At 43.1% G+C, this 19,803-nt stretch overlaps 1 protein-coding gene across 4 annotated transcripts in view; it reads left to right on the top strand.

The window, feature by feature from the left end:
* CERT1 (ceramide transporter 1) overlaps positions 1-19,803 on the top strand; it is a 130,170-nt gene that overhangs the window by 73,415 nt on the left and 36,952 nt on the right. For 3 of the 4 annotated variants that reach the window (XM_084833453.1, XM_084833451.1, XM_084833454.1), the window contains 5 exons: positions 377-534; positions 7,109-7,201; positions 9,427-9,513; positions 12,566-12,658; positions 13,216-13,293. In XM_084833453.1, the coding sequence (XP_084689579.1) occupies positions 377-534; positions 7,109-7,201; positions 9,427-9,513; positions 12,566-12,658; positions 13,216-13,293 (509 nt within the window). The remainder of the gene's footprint in view (positions 1-376; positions 535-7,108; positions 7,202-9,426; positions 9,514-12,565; positions 12,659-13,215; positions 13,294-19,803) is intronic. The other variant, XM_084833452.1, reaches the window with a different exon arrangement.

The raw sequence follows: 19,803 nt of genomic DNA on the forward strand, positions 1-19,803 counted from the left end.
ATAATTAGATTCAAGTTCATGTTAATTATTGGTTTTGAAATGCTGCATCTGCTAAGCTTTAAGGTGGTTCTGTTTTAATTAAGTCCCACTTCAAGCTGTCAAAGTGCTTTTGTTACAAGAGTATTACCACTCCTGCCACCCACATGATTTTTTTCAATGCAGTTATACAGCACAGAAGAACTGAGATAATACACTAAAGATATAGTTGAAGAAGCACATTTCTCCTGTTGAGCTTTCCCTATGCTCTGCAAATAGGATAACTCTCATGGCACTGATTTTAACTCCACGCAACCCACATGTTACTGTAAATGCTTTTTCAGGTAACGTTTGAGTAACTGATCTTTATACTGATAAATCTCTAATCTGTTTGTTTTAGTGTTTCCACATGTAACGCCCAAAGGAATAAATGGTATAGACTTTAAAGGAGAAGCTATAACTTTCAAGGCGACAACGGCTGGAATCCTTGCTACGCTTTCCCATTGTATTGAGCTAATGGTAAAACGTGAGGAGAGCTGGCAGAAAAGATTGGATAAGGTAAGATCCCTTCGTTTCTGCAAACATTAAATTGTGTTTACTTAGCTTCAAGCATTCTGAGGATTGTAATTTTTGTATTTACATATAATTATGTATATTAAGAATGTATTTGACAAAAAAAATTAAATGTCAGCACTTCATCTGTGGTATACTGGGTTTTGGTCCTCCATCCAGCCTTCATCCATCCACAGATTTTATTGCAATTTGTTGCTTGTTACTATTGTGTGTTTGAGGTATGCCCATTACAAATTAGTTTTTAATTAATTTATGGTAGGATTAAAAGACAAGCTTCAGTAATTTTATGGGGAACCCAGGGAAACCTTCCTGCCCTATAGTAGGTGTACTGTTCATACTCAAGTGCAGATGCTGAGCACTTTTCTTTGGGAGTAATAATATGTAGTGGTGAAATGCATTTTATCACTTTGTGATGGGGTGTGGTTATTTGGCTATGAACTACGGGGTTGGATTCAAAAGTGTCACGTGCAAGGTGGCCTCTTCAGTTCCACAGACTACCCACACACACAGCCCCCCCCCCCTTGACATCTTCCTATGCTTTTAGGGAGCATATAATAGGGAATATGAGCACCTATTCTTGACAAATGTATTAAAGATATGAATAAATTGCTAGCATGTGCTGAAGGACTTTGAACATTTCTACACCTTTATTTAAATAGTGTAACAGACCTTCAGTATTTACCTTTGAGCCCATGTGTACATACAATCATACTTTTAGAGAAATAACCAGCAGAAAACTTTGAGAATTTGGATTTCAGTGATTGGGAAGTAGACTAAAATTTATATTCAAGCTCCTCATTTGAATTCCCCTATATAATTCTGTGTAACTACCATTCTCATTTATTGAAACCTTTCTTTCCAAATGTTATGCGAACCCTTTCATACTCATTATGTATTATATTATACATATAATACATTGCTAAATCACATACCCAGGGCCTGTTAACACGTCACCCTAACCCATAGTGGGTCACAAGCCATGCAAAGTAGGTTGTATGGCAAAGAACCTACTGTGCTCCTGTCAGACAATCTGACAAACAAGCCACACAGCATAGTTTATTCCCCCCCCCCCGTAGTCCTCCCACCCAGGCAGGCTGGTATCCCAGCATCCTTTGTGATGGAAACCATATCCCGCCATCCCTTGTGCTCCTTCTATGTCAGCAGCCTGCCTCCGACTGGTCCGCTTCATGCTAGGGGCAACTTCTTCTGCCTCTGCCAGTTCAGCCCAGGGTCAATCCACACCCGCTGCTCCACACCGCTACCCCGATTTCCAAGCACAATTTCCAAGCCTTTGCCAGCTCCCATTCTCAGCTGTTCCCTTCCCTTCCTACTCCCCCCCCCATGTCGATTCCTTATCTGCCACCCTGAATTCACATTGCCAGTTTCCCTTTCTCCACTTGCTTGCACCCAAAGGGAGGGGACTCTAACTCTTTAAAAGATAATAATCTACCCTTTGTCTGTTGTCCCCTCCAATCATAGAATCATAGAATAGTAGGGTTGGAAGGGGCCTACAAGCCCAACGAGTCAAACCCCCTGCTCAATGCAAGAATCCAGGTCAGAGCATCCCCGACAGATGGCTGTCCAGCCTCGTCTTGAATGCCTCCAGTGTGGGAGAGCCCGCTACCTCCCTAGGTAATTGGTTCCATTGTCATATTGCTCTAACAGTCAGGACGTTTTTCCTGGTGTTCAGCCAGAATCTGGCTTCCTGTCACTTGAGCCCATGATTCCGTGTCCTGCGCTCTGGGATGATCAAGAAGAGATGCTGGCCTTCCTCTCTCTGACAACCTTTCAAGTACTTGAAGAGCGCTATCCTATCTTCCCTCAGTCTTCTCTTCTCAAAGCTAAACATGCCCAGTTCTTTCAGTCTCTCTTCATAAGGCTTTGTTTCCAGTCCCCTGATCATCTTTGTTGCCCTCCTCTGAATCCTTTCCAGCTTGTCTGCATCCTTCTTAAAGTGTGGTGCCCAGAACTGGACACAGTACTCCAGATGAGGCCTAACCAGTGCTGAGTAGAGGGGAACTAGTACTTCCCGGGATTTGGAAGCGATGCTTCTATTAATGCAGCCCAAAATAGCATTTTTCCTTTTTTGCAGCCACATCACATTGTTGGCTCATACTCAGCTTCTGATCGACAATAATTCCAAGATTCTTCTCGCTTGTAGTGTTGTTGAGCCACGTATCCCCCATCTTGTAACTGTGCATTTGGTTTGTTTTTCCTAGGTGCAGAACTTGGCATTTATCCCTATTCAGTGTAATTCTGTTGTTTTCTGCCCAGCACTCCAGTCTATCCAGATCACTTTGAATTTTGTTTCTGTCTTCCAAGGTATTAGCTATCCCGCCCAATTTTATGTCATCTGCAGATTTGATCAGCATTCCCTGCACCTCCTCCTCCAAGTCATTAATAAAAATGTTGAAGAGCACTGGGCCCAGGACTGAGCCCTGCGGTACTCCGCTCGTTACCTCTACCCAGTTTGAGAAGATCTCATTGATAAGCAGTCTTGGAGTCAGATTCTGTAGCCAACTGTGGATCCACCGGATCGTTGTTTCATCTAGCCCACTTTGAGCTAGTTTGCTCATCAGGATATCATGGGGCACTTTGTCGAAAGCTTTGCTGAAGTCGAGGTATATGATGTCTACAGCATTCCCACAGTCCACAAGGGAGGTTACTTGATCAAAAAATGAGATCAGTTTAGTCTGGCGGGATTTGTTCTTGACAAACCCATGTTGGCTTCGAGTAATCACTGTGTTGAGGTGCTTCCAGATGATTACAGGTGCTTCCAGATGGATTGCTTTATCATCTGGTCCAGAATTTTCCCAGGGATTGATGTCAGACTGACTGGTCTGTAGTTCCCAGGTGTCAGGGTTGGAACTGAGCCGATAGAGCCCCAAAGCAGCTCTGATTCTGAGGAAGAGCTACAACTCATGGTAGTTGAGCCTGCTCATCTCTCAGAGGCGCAGCTGCAGGGAGACGCCCCCGCGGTTCGCATTCCTTAGAGAGATAGTGACCCTGGCAGCGAAAGAGCGGGAGAGTGGTTGTTGCTAGACGCTTGGTGCTGGCGCAGAGAGAGGCGCGAGGTGGAGGGTGCCGAGAGGAGGCACTCAAGCCGCTTGGCGCTACGGGAACGGTTGCGTCCCGATGCCCCATGGGTAAGGGCGGGAGCCTCCCCTCCTAGCCCATAAGTTTCAGAGCTTTTCCCACCCTTCTCCAAACGGGGACCAACTGCGTACATGGAGATTAGGTTACGCTGCTAAGATACCCATTGCAGTTCCTTGCTTAGTCGCTGGCAATTAACATCATAATGAAAGAGTCATTAGGTTGTAAGGGAATAAAGCCTTGGAAAGAATCCCTTTTGTCTGCGTCTTGGTTTGGCAACTGGAGGGGACTTTAAGAGGCAGCTAGGGCGCTCCTGACAGCAGGTTCCTCCTTTTTAACCTTTTTGAAGATAGGGACAACATTAGCCCTCCTCCAGTCATCTGGCACTTCACCCGTCCTCCATGATTTCTCAAAGATAACAGACAGTGGTTCTGAGAGTTCACCTGCCAGTTCCTTTATTACTCTAGGATGCAGTTCATCTGGCCCTGGAGATTTGAACTCAAAGTAATTAGGTGTTCCTTGACCATATGCCTATCAATCTCAAGCTGCAATCCTGCCCCTTCAGCCTGCACTTTGCCTTTGCCAACGGGGTCATAGACCCTCTTTTGGGAGAAGACTGAGCCAAATTAGGAATTGAGCACCTCTGCCTTTTCTTTGTCCTCTGTTATCATTTTGCCATCCGTATTTAATAGCTGAACCACCATTTCTTTCCTCTGTCTTTTACTATGCACGTAGCTGAAGAAAGCCTTTTTGTTGCTTTTAGCATCCCTCACTAACCTCAGCTCATTCTCAGCTTTAGCCTTCCTGACGCCGTCCCTGCAATTCTGTGCTACCTGACTGTACTCTTCCTTTGTAACTTGGCCTTCTTTCCACTTCCTATATGTGTCCTTTTTTGTTTTCAGGTCATCTCTAAGCTTTTTGTGAAGCCACATTGGCTTCTTCTGTTGTCTTCCACCTTTTCTTCTTGTTGGAATTGTTTGTAATTGTGCTTTGAGAATTTCCTTTCTTAAAAGCCCCCGCCCATCTTGGACTCCTTTTCTCGTTAGAGTCGCTTGCCATGGGACCTTACTGATCATTGTTCTGAGTTTATTAAAATCAGGTTTCCTAACATCCAGGGTACGCGTTTGACTACGCTTGGCTTTTGCTTCCCTTAGAACCAAGAACACAAGTATAACATGGTCGCTTTCCCCCAGAGTTCCTGTAACTGCTACTTTATCCACTGAGTCATCCCTGTTGGTTAGGATCAAGTCAAGGATAGCCAATCCTCAAGTTCCTTCCTCTACTTTCTGTAGGAGGAAGTTATCTGCCACACAAGTCAGGAATTTCCTGGAGGGGCCATGTTTTGCAGAATTTGTCTCCCAACAAATATCGGGGAAATTGAAGTCCCCCATTACTACTACATCCTGCTTCCTTGAAACATTGGCAATTTGCTTTTCAAAAGTTTCATCCTTGTCTTCTCCTTGATTGGGTGGCCAGTAGTAGACTCTGACCACCAGGTTCCTTTTATTCTTCGCTGCATTTATTTTAACCCAGATGCTCTCGATGGGGCTACCAAGCTCATCCTCATGTATTTCTTTGCAGTGATATGTATCTTTCACATACAGTGCAACCCCACCTCCCTTTCTGTTCCTGCTGTTCTTTTTGAACAAGTTATATCCTTCAATTGCTGTATTCCAGTCATGAGAGTCATCCCACCAAGTCTCAGTTATACCTATCAAGTCATAATTTCCCTCTTGTATTAAGAGTTCAAGTTCGTTCTGTTTGTTTCCCATACTCTGGGCATTAGTATATAGACATCGAAGACCATGTGCTTCATAGTCTGGCTTTCTTCCTACATGCGTCTGAAGACTATTATTGGGCACTATCAGAGCTGTTCTCTCCGTTGCAGTGCATGTGACTACGTCCATTGTTACCCTTTGTTACCATTACATCTCCCTTCCCCGAAGGATTCAGTTTAAAGCCCTGCTGATGAAGTTCTTCATGCTGTGGCCAAACACATTCTTCCCAGCCTTTGTGAGGTGCAACTCATCCCTTGCCAACAGTCCATCTTCCAGGAAGTATAGCCCATGGTCCCAGAAACCAAATCGCTCGCGCCGGCACCACTTTCGTAGCCAGTCATTCACCCGGAGTATTTTTCGTTCCCTTTCTATCCCTCTTCTAACTACTGGAAGGATGGATGAGAAAACTATCTGGGCTCCAAAGTTCTTGAGTTTCCTTCCCATAGCTTCAAAGTCTGATGTGATTTCTTCATAGCTCCACTTGGCGATATCATTTGTTCCCACATGGTTGAGAAGAAAGGGATACCGAACAGGAATGTCCCATTGACTATTGTCCTCTCCCCTAAATAGAAGATCTCCACTCCCATGGGGCTCAGTTGACCTACATTCACAGTCATTGGAATCTAGGGCAGACTGGTAGTTTAGCCACAATTTCCCTTGCTTTTTGAATGAGGCCCTTTATTGGCTGCAGTACAGTTGGGCCAAGCTAGCCAGAGCTATGGGTAATATCCTATAGGGGCCGTGTGCGTGCAGACAGCGTAGGTCCACACACAGCCACAATATCACACTTCCAGGGGCAAGTCCTGACACACGCAAAAATGCACATTTCCAGAAGGGGCAGATCACTCCCCTCCCAGAAACACGTATTTTTGCTCAGGTCAGCACTTGCCCCCAGAAGCGTGATATTGTGGCCACTTGCAGACTTGGGCTGGTGAGGCTATGTGTACACAGACTGGGCCTGGCGGGGCTGGCTGTGCCTGCACAGCCCCTATAGGAAGTATCCTATATAAGGAGATGGGCTTGCGAGGGAGCTCTCAGCCCCCTGACAAAGTGTCAGCACACAAGTGAGTTAAGCTCCCATTCAAGTTTAGCAACATTCACTATAATGTTATATAGGAACATACAAAGAACCTTCCTAATAAGTTTTTCTGGGGTTGGAATAGTACCCAAAAAAGTGCTGTCACAGGAAATAACTTATTTTCCTTGTTCTGGACAATCATGCTTTTTGTGCTTTTTTAAAATAATGATAGTTTTATCAGTTTAAGAGAGCCAAATATAAGCAAAAATGGGTTCATAGGAAGACAGTTGCAGTAGTTACCATTCCATTCCATTCATGGCCTGTTGTGGCAAATGGTTATAACCAACTTTTTCATTATCTCTTTATTATGATTTTAACTTCCTTAGAGCAACCAGTGGCCTTTTCCTGTTCAGTCTAACTGTATTGCAATTCTTAGTGTCTCTGTTTTTGTTTTTAACTGCTATAAAAGCTAAAACCCAATCACTCCTGTAACTTTCATCCTGGTAACTGCACATTTCTTGCAAACTTCCTTCCTTTTACCATTTACAATAATTTAACAGTCCACTGTGCCTCTGCATCTTATGATATGATAGTAACCTATGAAGGTGCTATCTGATAGTGCTGTATGCTTGTTTTGTTAGGACTAAACTCCTTGTGTATATCCTTACAGGAAATTGAAAAAAGGAGGAGAATAGAAGAAGCATACAAGAATGCTATGACAGAGCTTAAAAAAAAGTCCCATTTTGGAGGGCCAGACTATGAGGTATGAATTGGTATGCAATAGCACTGCTAAGCTAAGCAAAGATGGTGTGCCTTCTAATAACGTAGCCTCAAGGAAAGAATCAAAATATTATGCAATTCAGTTTACATTTTAAATATTTATCTATTCAATATTTACCCTGGATCATGAATACCTGAAAGCAAGGTTTTAGTGCAGGCTTTTTGAGGATCAAGGAAAGGCTATGGCTTAATACCTTTCAAGCACATCACCTGAAATACGCTTCCTGCTGTAACCCTTCAGTTACTTACACTCAACTTAAATAATCTAAAACATGCCATTTTTTACAGAAGAGAACATTGCTATAAAATATAAACTGTACACACTTTTTGAAAAGAAAGGGCTATGGTTGGAAGCATTATAACTGCTTGTGTACTGTGCAGATGAACCATTTATGTCACAGTCATGTGGTGGTAAATTTATATTGCTTTCATGTGTTTTAAAGTAAAATATGTACATGTCTATAACTCAAAAAATATGCTGTGTAAATCTTTACGCAGCTAAAGGTGTGAAGTCTTCAGATGAACAAATAAGGAATAGATTTAATCTTTTCTCACATGTTAATAATTACAGGATCACCATCTCTTGGCACAGTGACATGTTTTCTAGCATCGGATTTTAATTCTCTTCCATAGCGTTATGTGTCACATTGGTTATGTTGGATTGAAGATTTCACAACCATGATCTCAAATGTAAATGCTTGTAGAGTAATAAGAGCTTAAAATTATGTCCTATATCTGGGTTTTGTTCTAATTATCTAAAATACATACTCTTCATACAAATAGGAAAAAATGAATGATATCCAAAGAACCCATGCATGTGCTTAAATTATCTCTAAAGTTCCTATTGCTGCTGCAGCTTCTCATACTATATCAGAAGGGTGTGTGTGGGTGTGTCTATGTCAAACTCCAGAGTGCAGGTTGAAGTTCAACTGCATGGCGGGGGGGGGGGGGGACTTACCCTTACAGTATGTGTAGATACATTGCTTTCAAAAACATAGGCAGTGAAATGGTCAGAATACTTTTGAGCATCTTGAGTAATAGTGCTGTTCTCCATAGACAGAAGTTGTGCTTTGACCGTGATTAGTTAATGCACAATTGTAAAAGTTTTGTTTAAGATTATGTGTGGTTATGCAGATTAAAGAAATGCAAGGAAAAGACCTGAATGACTGTGTGATAACTATTGTGCATTAGATATGTCTCTTTATGTAAGATAACGTGGGAAGAAAGTGATAGGAAACTAGCCCAGCTGACTTCATACTGCTTATGATCTTTGTTCCCCAGCAGTTATACAGACAAGGATAGTGGGCTGGATCGCAGCACACACAAATTACTCCAAACCAGGGTTATGGAATGTGATGTTTTGCTAACCCTGGTTTGGAGTGTCTGTGTGTTTTCAGATGTTTTGGATTACAACTCTTTTATCAGCCCCAGCCAACATGTCAAGCTGTCAGGAATTATGGGAGTTATAGTCCAAACCATCTGGAAGGGGCCAGATTGCCTAACCCTGCTCCAAATCCTTGTGGGAGTTCAGGTTCACCATCCTCAGAAATGGAAGATAGCACAATCCAGTCAAGGTTGAGCAGTTTTAACTACCTTTGATTTCAGTGGGGGAAGGAAATTTAATTATGTACTTAAGCATCCCATTGAAATTAATGGGTCTTATTTTAACTTTGACTGGATCATACCCTCTGTGTTAGCATTTATTTTTAAGACTTCTGTTCTGCTTATCGATGCAAAATGCATAATATAAATTTAGATCAAATAGTGCCTACTGAGAAGCAGAAGTACTGGGCTTCAATTTCTAAACCACAACCACCCTACACTGAATATTTGCATGTAATATTTGCTTGCTTAGTTATTTGTTTTCTCTTCCAGTACGTCTGTAAATGTATGGTTGCCTCCCTCTTTGCTCTCTATTCTTAGAGCTTCCATTTTGTAATTGCTGGTGGCCATTTGGGTCTACTTTTGTTTCTCACTTTGGTAGTGCCACGGCTTAACTATGTAAAGTTGATTCAGTCTTCTTTAACTATTACCTTAATATTAAAACAAAGCAATAGAGTTCAAGGTTCTTGCCACCTTATTATAAATATAAGCATAAAAGGTAAACATTTTCCTCATGATGAAGAACTGGGAATGTATTTGATTTACTATCTCACAAAGTCAATTTTGCACATATTGTTTACCATCTTTCACTGATCTTTGCTGTAGGAAGGTCCTAACAGTCTGATTAATGAAGAAGAATTCTTTGATGCTGTTGAAGCTGCTCTTGATAGGCAAGATAAAATAGAAGAACAGGTAATTCATGTTTGTGTATGCAATTTAGCGCAGAATCTGTGTGTCATAGTGGAGTTGTATTAAGGCCCTTTTAACAACATATAGTAAGGCACTGTCCAAACTGTACATTTGTCTGTGGCTTAAAACAGCCAATAATGTTTTATTTTATATTATTTGTTGTTGTTAAGTCGTGTCCGACTCTTCGTGACCCCATGGACCATAGCACGCCAGGCCTTCCTGTCCTTCGCTCTCTCCCGGGGTGTGCTCAAGTTCATATTCATTGCATCGGTGATGCTATCTAGCCATCTCATCCTCTGCCGTCCCCTTCTCCTTTTGCCTTCAATCTTTCCCAGCATCAGGGTCTTTTCCAGTGACTTTTCTCTTCGCATTAGGTGGCCAAAATATTTGAGCTTCAGCTTCAGTATCTGTCCTTCCAATGAGCACTCAGGGTTGATTTCCTTTAGGATGGACTGATTTGACCTCCTTGCAGTCCAGGGGACTCGTAAGAGTCTTCTCCAGCACCACAGTTCGAAAGCATCAATTCTTCGGCGCTCAGCCTTCCTTATAGTCCAGCTCTCACAGCCATACATTACTACTGGGAAAACCATACCTTGATTAGACGGACCTTTGTCAGCAAGGTGATGTCTCTGCTTCTTACTATGCTGTCTAGGTTTGCCATAGCTTTCCTCCCCAGGAGCAAGCATCTTTTAATTTCATGGCTACAGTCACCGTCTGCGCTGATCTTGGAGCCCAAGAAAATACAATCTGTCACTGCTTCCATTTCTTCCCCTTCTATATGCCAGGTAGTGATATATACCTGATATATCAGATGCCATGATCTTCGTTTTTTTAATGTTGAGTTTCAAACCAGCTTTTGCACTCTCCACTTTCACCCTCAACAAGAGGCTCTTTAGATCCTCTTCGCTTTCTGCCATTAGGGTGGTATCGTCTGCTTATCGGAGGTTGTTGATAATTCTCCCAGCAATCTTAATTCTGACCTCTGATTCATCCAACCCGGCGTTTCTCATGATGTACTCTGCATATAAGTTAAATAAGCAGGGCGACAATATGCAGCCTTGTCGTACTCCTTTCCCAATTTTGAACCATGTCTGGTTCTTACTGTTGCTTCTTGGCCCTCGTATAGGTCTCTCAGGAGACAGGTAAGGTGGTTTGGTACTCCCATCTCTTTAAGAATTTGCCACAGTTTGTTGTGATCCACACAATCAAAGGCTTTAGCATAGTCAATGAACAGAAATAGACGTTTTTCTGGAATTCTCTTGCTTTCCATGATCCAGCGAATGTTGGCGATTTGATCTCTAGTTCCTTTGCCTCTTTGAAACTCAGCTTGTACTTCCGGTAGTTCTCGGTTCACATACTGCTGAAGCCTAAGTTGTAGGATTTTGAGCATAACCTTGCTGGTATGTGAAATGAGCGCAATTGTACGGTAGTTTGAACACTCTTTGGCATTGCCCTTCTTTGGAATTGGAATGTAAACTGACCTTTTCCAGTCTTGTGGCCACTGTTGAGTGTTCCAAATGTGTTGGCATATTGAGTGCAGCACTTTAACAGCATCATCTTTTAGGATTTTACATAGCTCAGCTGGAAGACTGTAATCTCCGCTGGCTTTGTTGTTAGTAATGCTTCCTAAGGCCCACTTGACTTCACTCTCTAGGATGTCCGGCTCAAGTTTAGTGACCGCACTATCATGGCTATCAGGGACATTCAGATCTTTCCTGTATAGTTCTTCTGTGTATTCTTTCCACCTCTTCTTAATCTCATCTGCTTCTGTGAGGTCCCTGCCTTCTTTGTCCTTTATCATGCCCGTCTTTGCACAAAACGTTCCCTTGATCTCTCCGATTTTCTTGAAAAGATCTCTAGTCTTTCCCCTTCTGTTGTTTTCCTCGATTTCTTTGCATTGTTCATTTAAGAAGGCCTTCTCGTCTCTCCTTGCTATTCTCTGGAACTCTGCATTCAGTTGGATATATCTTCCCCTTTCTCCCTTGCTTTTCGCTTCCCTTCTTTCCTCAGCTAAAGCCTAGTAAAGCCTAATCAGACAGCCACCTTGCTTTCTTGCATTTCTTTTTCTTTGGGATGGATTTAGTTGCTAAACAGTATATATGGGTTTAGTTGCTAAACAATATAACAGTTTATATACTGTAGATATAATGGTCACCTGAATTAAATTCACCCATGCTTGTCCATTTTAGTTCGCTGATTCCCAAGATGTCGATGTTCAATCTTGCCATCTCATGTTTGACCACCTCCAGCTTACCTTGATTCATTGATCTGACATTCCAGGTTCCTAAACAATATTTTTCTTTACAGCTTCGGATTTTCTTTTTACCACCAGACACATCCACAGCTGAGTGTCCTTTCGGTTTTGGCCCAGCCGCTTCACTCTTTCTGGTGCTACTTGGAAATACCCTCTGCTCTTCCCCAGTAGTATATTGGACACCTTCCGACCTGAGGGGCTCATCTTCCGGCGTCAAATCTTTTAGCTTTGTGATACGTTCCATGGGGTTTTCTTGGCAAGAATACTGGAGTGGGTTGCCATTTCCTTCTCCAGTGGACCTCATTTTTTCAGAACTCTTCGCCGTGACCTGTCCGTCTTGGGTGGCCCTGCACGGCATAGCTTATGGCTCACTGAGTTACGCAAGCCCCTTTGCCACAACAAGGCAGTGATCCATGAAGGGGTTATATTATTTATACCCCACTAAATATTTTCAGAGCAAATATATATAGTAGTACTCTGCAGAACACTATAAATGTGGAACTTCTACAGTTGTGATGCTTTCATGAGCACGGTGAACGTAGGTCAGTTTGGTAGATTCCCTGCATTGTAATTTTTCTGCTTTGTTAATTCCACCCACCTCCCAAAAGCTTGTATTAAAACAGGAGACAATTGCTGTCTGTGTGCAGTGCAGCCATTATGTTTAAGGCTTTGCAGTCTTAACTCACAGGCTGAAGTGCCATGTCGTGCCTGCCATAGAGAATTATTTTTAGCATTTCTGTGGTGATGTATTCATGCTACATCCAAAATTGCAGACTAATAAATGTCCTTTTGTTCTTTTAGTCCCAGAGTGAAAAGGTCAGATTACACTGGCCATCATCACTGCCACCTGGTGATGCATTTGCTGGTGTGGGGACACATAGATTTGTTCAAAAGGTAAGATGCTTCCTAGGCTGGTCCTGAAGCAGAATAATTTTTTGTAGTCTGACTAACATAACCGATCTGCTGTGATGTAAACTTTGGAGGTTCTTAGTAGGTGTGAATGAAGTCATTCAACTTGCTTTTTACTTTGCGGGAAGAAAGCTGCTTTTCATTACATTGTTGGCCTTGAAACACTTCTTCTGTTAAGCATTTGTACTTGGAAATTACCACCCACACCCCCAATCACAACTTGGGCAAAAAGCTTTATTTTCCAGATTTCTACAAGCCTTTACACCCTGTTACGGGTTCTGTATTTTGCACTGTTGAGCATGCCTTGTATATCAAGCCTAGCCAGCAACATTTAGCATTACTGGGAATGAATTCTTTACAGGGCAATTTTGAGAGCATAATACATAATAGGTGCATGAAGTCAGCATTTGCTGCTGTACTCGCTGCTTATGGTGCTTTTGTTTTTCCTTTTCTTCATTATCTTGTGCTTGGTAGTTGGTACTGAATGCTCTGCTGTGCCTTTGTTCTGATTACTTGGTTTTTTCTTTGTCTGTCTCTGTTAGCCCTATAGTCGCTCTTCCTCCATGTCTTCCATTGATCTAGTCAGTGCCTCTGATGATGTTCACAGATTCAGCTCCCAGGTACCGTATGACTACACAGAGTGGCTTTACCATTTCTTTGTGCTTTATTTCATCTTACTTATTACCTCTGTTCCTCTTGTTAACCATTTGTGCTTGTTTTAACCAAAGTACAAATGATGCCACATGGAGGAATTGTTTATTCCAGTACTTCAAATTATTATTTCATTGTTTGTACATCCACCACTCCATGCCAAGCTCCGGTTCTGGGGGGAAAAGGCAGTACTAATTTATGTAATGAAGTATTCTTTAACTTTTTCTAATATCCTACTTTCTGGATATATTAGTAGAAAAACACCTGGTCTGTGCAGGATGAAGACAAATTTGCTTTCAAAATAGCTGCTGTTGTATATAAATTCAAGATGTTCCAAACTGAATTAGTTTTTGTAACAAATCAATATATCTGAGTTAAGCAGTGCCCCTTATACTTCTTCAAAGTTTTCAAATGATTGTGTTCAGGTTTCCTAATTCTTAAATTTAAATCTAGGCTACATCTATCTTGGTGAAATTTAGCTTCAAAGCTCCAGATTGCTTTGAAAGCTTCAAATGTAGTATCTTCTGTTTTTGAGAATATTCAGGATTCTGATGTATCCACTATCTGACTCCCTTAAGTTGGAGATTGACTATATGAGTAATTAGCTGATTTTAAAACAGGATAACAACAAGCTATATTTGCAGGAAGCTGAAAGACAGTGGTGATTCCCTCTGTTTTGTCCAGCTTTGCCATACTCTTGCAGATGGATTTTCTTGAGGTGCTCCAAATTTCAATTCTCCAATCAATCAATCAATCAATCTTTGAAATAATTGCAGCAAAAAGAGGAAATAAAACCACCCTAAAATGGAAAGCCCATGACAGCAGAACTTCTGAGATCTGAATCTGGCTTTAAGAGTTTGATCCTACGTGTTTATGAGAGAGCATCTCCAAGAAGCATTTTAAGGAATTCTACATAAGGCTATGAGACCAGGAACAAGGAGCAAAAGCATTTTGCAAATCCCATTCTAATAGAGTAGAGATCTGAAGATCTTTAGTCTACCACTGTTCTTATATCTAATGCTCTGCTCTTGCAGTTGGAGTTCTGTGGCTACTGGGATTCCAAGTGAGAATTGTGCCATACGTTTTCCAGATTAGGAAAAGCAAAACCTGTGTTGATTGTCTATCGTGTACTTCCTCATGCCAACATATCCTGTGAAAAATATTTTGTGGTAGTGTGGCTGTGTAAACTGAGAATATGACCAGTTCAGATGACACACTGCAGCTCGTTGTGGGTTATTTAAGCATCATGAGCCATGGCGCTCACAGACACCATATTGAATATGTGCCACAACTGCTCGGGGGTATTGTGCGAAACCAGCAATTGTGGGTTATGCAAGGGTTAAACCTCTCTCACATAGCCCTAAAATAGACCATGGCTTATGTGAGGGTTCTTTAACCCTTGCATAATCCACACTTACCAGAGTCACATGACATGGCAACCCCCAAGAGGGGATTGCATTTCAAAAAGGCAGCCGTGTGCACCTCACACATGCCACAGCCTCACCATGAGTTAAATAACTCACGGTGGGCTGTCATGTCATGCAAACATCTGTGTTTATACAAATGAAAGATCAAATTATTTATACTCTATTGCCTTTCAGAGAAAAATCTCTCATACCTTGCTCTTTCAACACTTATTTCTAACCTTTGTAGTTTCAGGTGTTGGCCAGTCTCTGTTTGTATGATGATCTAATAACTGAAGTTTACCTTTATGATCTAGTGGGATGGTAGCGGGAGTGTCATTAGAAGGAGGCCTACCTGGGCACAGGCCCCGGATCTTTTGAGCTGTCCTAATTGCCATTTTTTAACATTTTCCTATTGACTTGCATTGGAAAACAAACGGCCATAACGTTTTTAGTTTGTATGATAAATACATAAAATGTGGAGGCTTGGTAGCCCCCATGAAGCTGACTGAATATGCCAAATTTCAGGCAGTTAGGTCTAGTGGCTTTTGTGCTAGTTACAGCTAAAGTTTGCTATTTTCAAGAAAATCTGCCAAAGCAAAGAGCTATAATTCATTTGTGCTTCCACATACATGCATGAAATTTGGGGACCTGGAAGCCTCCATACAGCTGACTGACCCTTCCAATTTTCAGGCAGTTAGGCTTTGTGGCTTTTGTGCTAGCCACAGGTGAAATTTGCTTTTTTCAAGAAAATGTGTCAAAGCAAAGAGCTATAATTCCTTTGTTCTTCCACGTAAGTGTATGGAATTTGGAAACCTGGAAGCCCCCATGGAGCTTATGGAATCTGCCAAATTCCATGTGTAAAGTTTCCTTTTCTCAAAGTCTAAAACAAAAAGTAAAAACTGTCAAGTCACCCAGGGGGTTACAGATCCTAATCAGAAGGTGTTTAAGGTGACCATTAGGAGCTCACTATCTCTAACCTCTGGTGTGTGTACATGTGGGGGGGGGGGTTGAGGTGCAAAAACCCTCTCTCCTCCTACTGTTTTTTTCTGCTCTTACATGCCCACTGTTAGGAGCTTGCCTGCAATGAAATTTTGAAGAGGGAGAAGGAAGGGAAGAAAGAGCTCCATGTGAAATACTGGTTTTTCACACAGCATCTGATTTTACTGCCCCAAACTGGAACCTTTGGATTCTGCAGAAGTTTAGTAGCTTCAGTACAGCAAAGGATCCAATCAGCCTCCACAAACTTCTTTCTCCCCCTCTACTTTAATTTCTCCTAAATAACTGCAGGACTCAAATAATCCCAAAGGGAGGGTTAGGACTATGTGGTGTCATGATCGAGAAACTGCTGGGGCTTTTAAATAGGTTCTACAGTTTTAAAAAAGCTAGAAAAAGCCCTCAGCCACCTCACCTCATAAAGTCCATTTAAGTACATGCAATCCTTGCAAACTTTGCACAGCCTCCTAAATTCCTTTGAAGTACTACCTGTCTGAAAGGAGCCACTTGGCTTAGGAAATTCTCTCTACCCCCCACGCACATTTCCAATCACCATTCTTCTTTTCTTCTTCCCTCCACTACCCTGTTCTTTCTTTCTTTCTTTCTTTCTTTCTTTCTTTCTTTCTTTCTTTCTTTCTTTCCCTTCTTTATTCCACCCAGAGCATATCTTGGGGAATTCTTAAAGAGAATTCTCTTCACTGGGCAAAAGAAGTTCTAAACTGTATTTGACTTTATACAGACAAGAGGGTAGGTTTTTCTCCTCTTCCTCACTCAAATCTTGATTGATTGATTGTATTTTTATCCTGCTCCTCAGCCAAAAAAGGCTCCCGGAGCAGCTTACAATCAGTGAACAAAGAAGATACTCCCTGCCCACAGGCTTACAATCCAAAAAAGACATGACACACAAGCAAAAGGCAACAGGGAGGGGAGAAAAAAGAATTAGGTAGACTGTCAGCAGGGCTGGTGGGATGGCCCTGTTCCCCCCTCTCATCTTCCAAAGGAGGGGCAGTCCAACTGGAGCAGGCCCTGATGTTCCCTTTGCCTGCTGCCTCGCTCCTTCTTCTTCCCCACAGGGCCATGGATGTCAGTTAGCCCTGGGGGTTGGACTGGAGGGAGTCCAACTGGAGCAGGCCCTGATGTTCCAATTGTTAGAAAAAGTTCTTGCTTCTGGTCAAATGAGAGGCCAGGCAAGCGACAGTGGAGCCAACAAAGTTTTATTGATCGTTTTGCAAAACGGGTGCAGAGCAGTCTGGACCCCAGAACATGGCGCGCCCAACCTTTTTATGCCCACCCCTAACAGCTCAGTACTTCTTCATCAGTTCTTTGTCTCTGCGCATGCTCTCAGTTTAAACTGACTCATTGTTCTTTGTCTCTGTGCCTGCTCTCAGTTTAAACTGACTCATTGTTCTTTGTCTCTGCGCCTGCTCCCAGTTTAAGCTGACTCATTTGTCACGTGTCATGCCTACGTGACCGAGTCACTAGCTACACTAGCTACTTATGACCTCCCCTTTTTATCTAACACTACCCCCTTTAAGTCTTTACTCATGTCTCACAGCTTGGTTTTTGGTGGTCCGAGTGCTTAGCTGCTTGTTTCGGCTGTGTAGTATAGTTGAAGCATTTGTTTTGATAAAGCACTTTCAATAAATCTTTGGGACAGGCCTCTGGCACATGGGATGATGCAACAGCCAAACAGCACCAAGGTTCCTACCATTACTACCAATGAGATAAGGACGGAAGCTGCTAAATGCTTCCATCTGCCGAACCACTTTTCTAGCCAAATGATGAGGGGGTTGCTGATCCCGGAATTTTCGGCCAATTCCTCAGATAGGATGGTAAGACCTTGTAGTGCTTTTGCCACTGTGCCATCAGGAGCGGTGTTATTAGGGATGAAGGTGCAGCACCTTCCGCCCAACATCACACACACCCCTCCTTTTTCTGCCAACATCATATCAAGGACACGCCTATTTTCCCAGGCCATTTGACTAGTGGCGTCTAGCTGCTCGGCTAATCCTTTTATGGCATCTCGGGTGTAGTTTATGAATCGCTGATTGTAGTAAATATAGTTAATCCAATCAACGTTTTTATTTATGGTTGCCCACCAAAACAGGGTGGATTCAAATCCTGCAGCTATTTGATTTCTTCCCTTGAATTCATCTGGGACCCCCCTCGGGACTCCTATCGAATCTATGTATATTTCATTGTCAAAGTGGGTTGTGCTGCGTCTTTGGCGGTGGTGAGTGGGTTGCTGGGACGGGTGGAAGGCGATGGAGAAGGGGACCACAAGCTGGACCAGTCCACAGATTCCAGACCAGTTTGAGGGAAGGGTCTCAAGTTCTGAGCCTCCGCAATACCACCAAAGATCAGCACGGGGAATCGGCAAAGAGTCATTAGCAAACGTGGTGATGTTGGTACAGGTCGAGAGGTTTCCTAATGAAATACTATCTTCCTCAAGGGCCCAAGAGATGCACCCAGTATGGTTCCATCCCTCTATGGAAGCCACGGGAGGTACAACACGATCCTCCCTCTTGAGGGGGGGGGGAGTTTATTAAGGCTCTGGCAGCTTTTATCCCCCCATGCACTGGAGTGCTGGAACAAACGGATTATACAAGTGAGGAGGGACGAAACAATCAGGCTTGTTCAAGGATTTAGTGGTTTACCCATTCTTTACCCATTCTAATCATACATTGTCAGTATCTTGGGCCACTTGAAGCCCAAGCCGGGCTTTCCAGGGGCGATCTTCTATCTCTGGGACCTCTATTAAGGGCGGCGGATGTGGGGCTGCAGGGGTTAACCCGGCTTGCTGCACAGCTTGCTTAATGGTCTGATGGACCTGCGGCAGGCTCCATTTATCTAATCCCCACTGCCCTCCCTTAGTGAGGCAGACTTTGGCCCCTAGTGATAATTGTCTTCTCTGACTACCAGTGTAATAGATGTAGGGTTTGGTCAATTGTATCTCAAAAACCTTCTTTCCTAAGCAAGTGATAGACTTCATGGATTTGTAGTATTCTGCCCCTAGAGAGGTTCTGAAGACTATTTTTCCCCCTTCCTGGCAACAAGATTGCTTTGATCCCATTACCCCATTGGTAAGCAGTGCTAGGACCCAGAACCACTCCATTTTCCCGATCGCTTGTCAGCGTACAGGATTTTCTGCCTCTATTACACGAATACCTTGATTGTCAATAGGCAATCCCCCTGAATCTCAGGCTCGGCTGAGTCGAACCTTAGCTTTCCCCAAGTGTTGGAATTTGTAAATAACAGGCTATTGTGGCTCCTGGTTGATCTCTTCGCCTGTGTCCCTGGCAGCTTCCGGGTGAGTGCCAGGGAGCAGAGGGCTGTTGTTCCTGCCCGTGTCCTCCTGTTCTTTCCGGGTGACAGGAGGAGATAGGGGCCTCCAGAAAGGTTTCATTTGACTGCAGTGGGTCCACTTACTTGATCCTTCAAGTTATACGCCTGAGTGACTAGTAGGTCCCACTAAATAAGGCCCTTCCCACCCTTCCTTTAGAGTTTCTTCATTCCACTTTTTCAGCAGCACCTTGTCCCCTGATTGGAATTGGTGGATTGGTACATCGAACGGTAGTCTCTGGAACGGCACAGAGTAAGCTCGTAGCTGCGAGAGAACAGACTGCAGAGTAGTTAATTGCCCCCTCAACATCTGATCCCCCAATTCCCATTTAACCTCTTCCCTTCTTCCGCAATGCATCCGGGGGGGAAATCCAAACATTAATTCAAAGGGAGAAAGTTTTATCCCCTTTCTGGGCATCCTTCAAACTTTTGTCAGAACGACGGGCAAGGCCTCAACCCACGTGAGCTTAACCCCTCTCTGGAGCTTAGTTAAAGTTTCCTTGAGGCTACGGTTGGCCCTTTCAACTTGGCCACTCACCTGGGGTCTCCAGGGGCAATGGAGATGCCAATCTATCCCCAGAGCTTGGGCCAACCCTTGGGTAACGGTGGAAAGTGCGAGCCCTGGTCTGACTCAATAGTTTCAGGCAAAGAAAACCATGGTATTACCCCTTGCAATAGTTTGGAGACTACAGTTTTTGCCTGGCAATTTTTACATGGGAATGCCTCTATCCATCCTGT

Source organism: Heloderma suspectum, chromosome 2 (genome assembly GCF_057233095.1).
Source record: "Heloderma suspectum isolate Gila_16-S chromosome 2, 16-S_ref, whole genome shotgun sequence".
NCBI lineage: Eukaryota > Metazoa > Chordata > Lepidosauria > Squamata > Helodermatidae > Heloderma > Heloderma suspectum.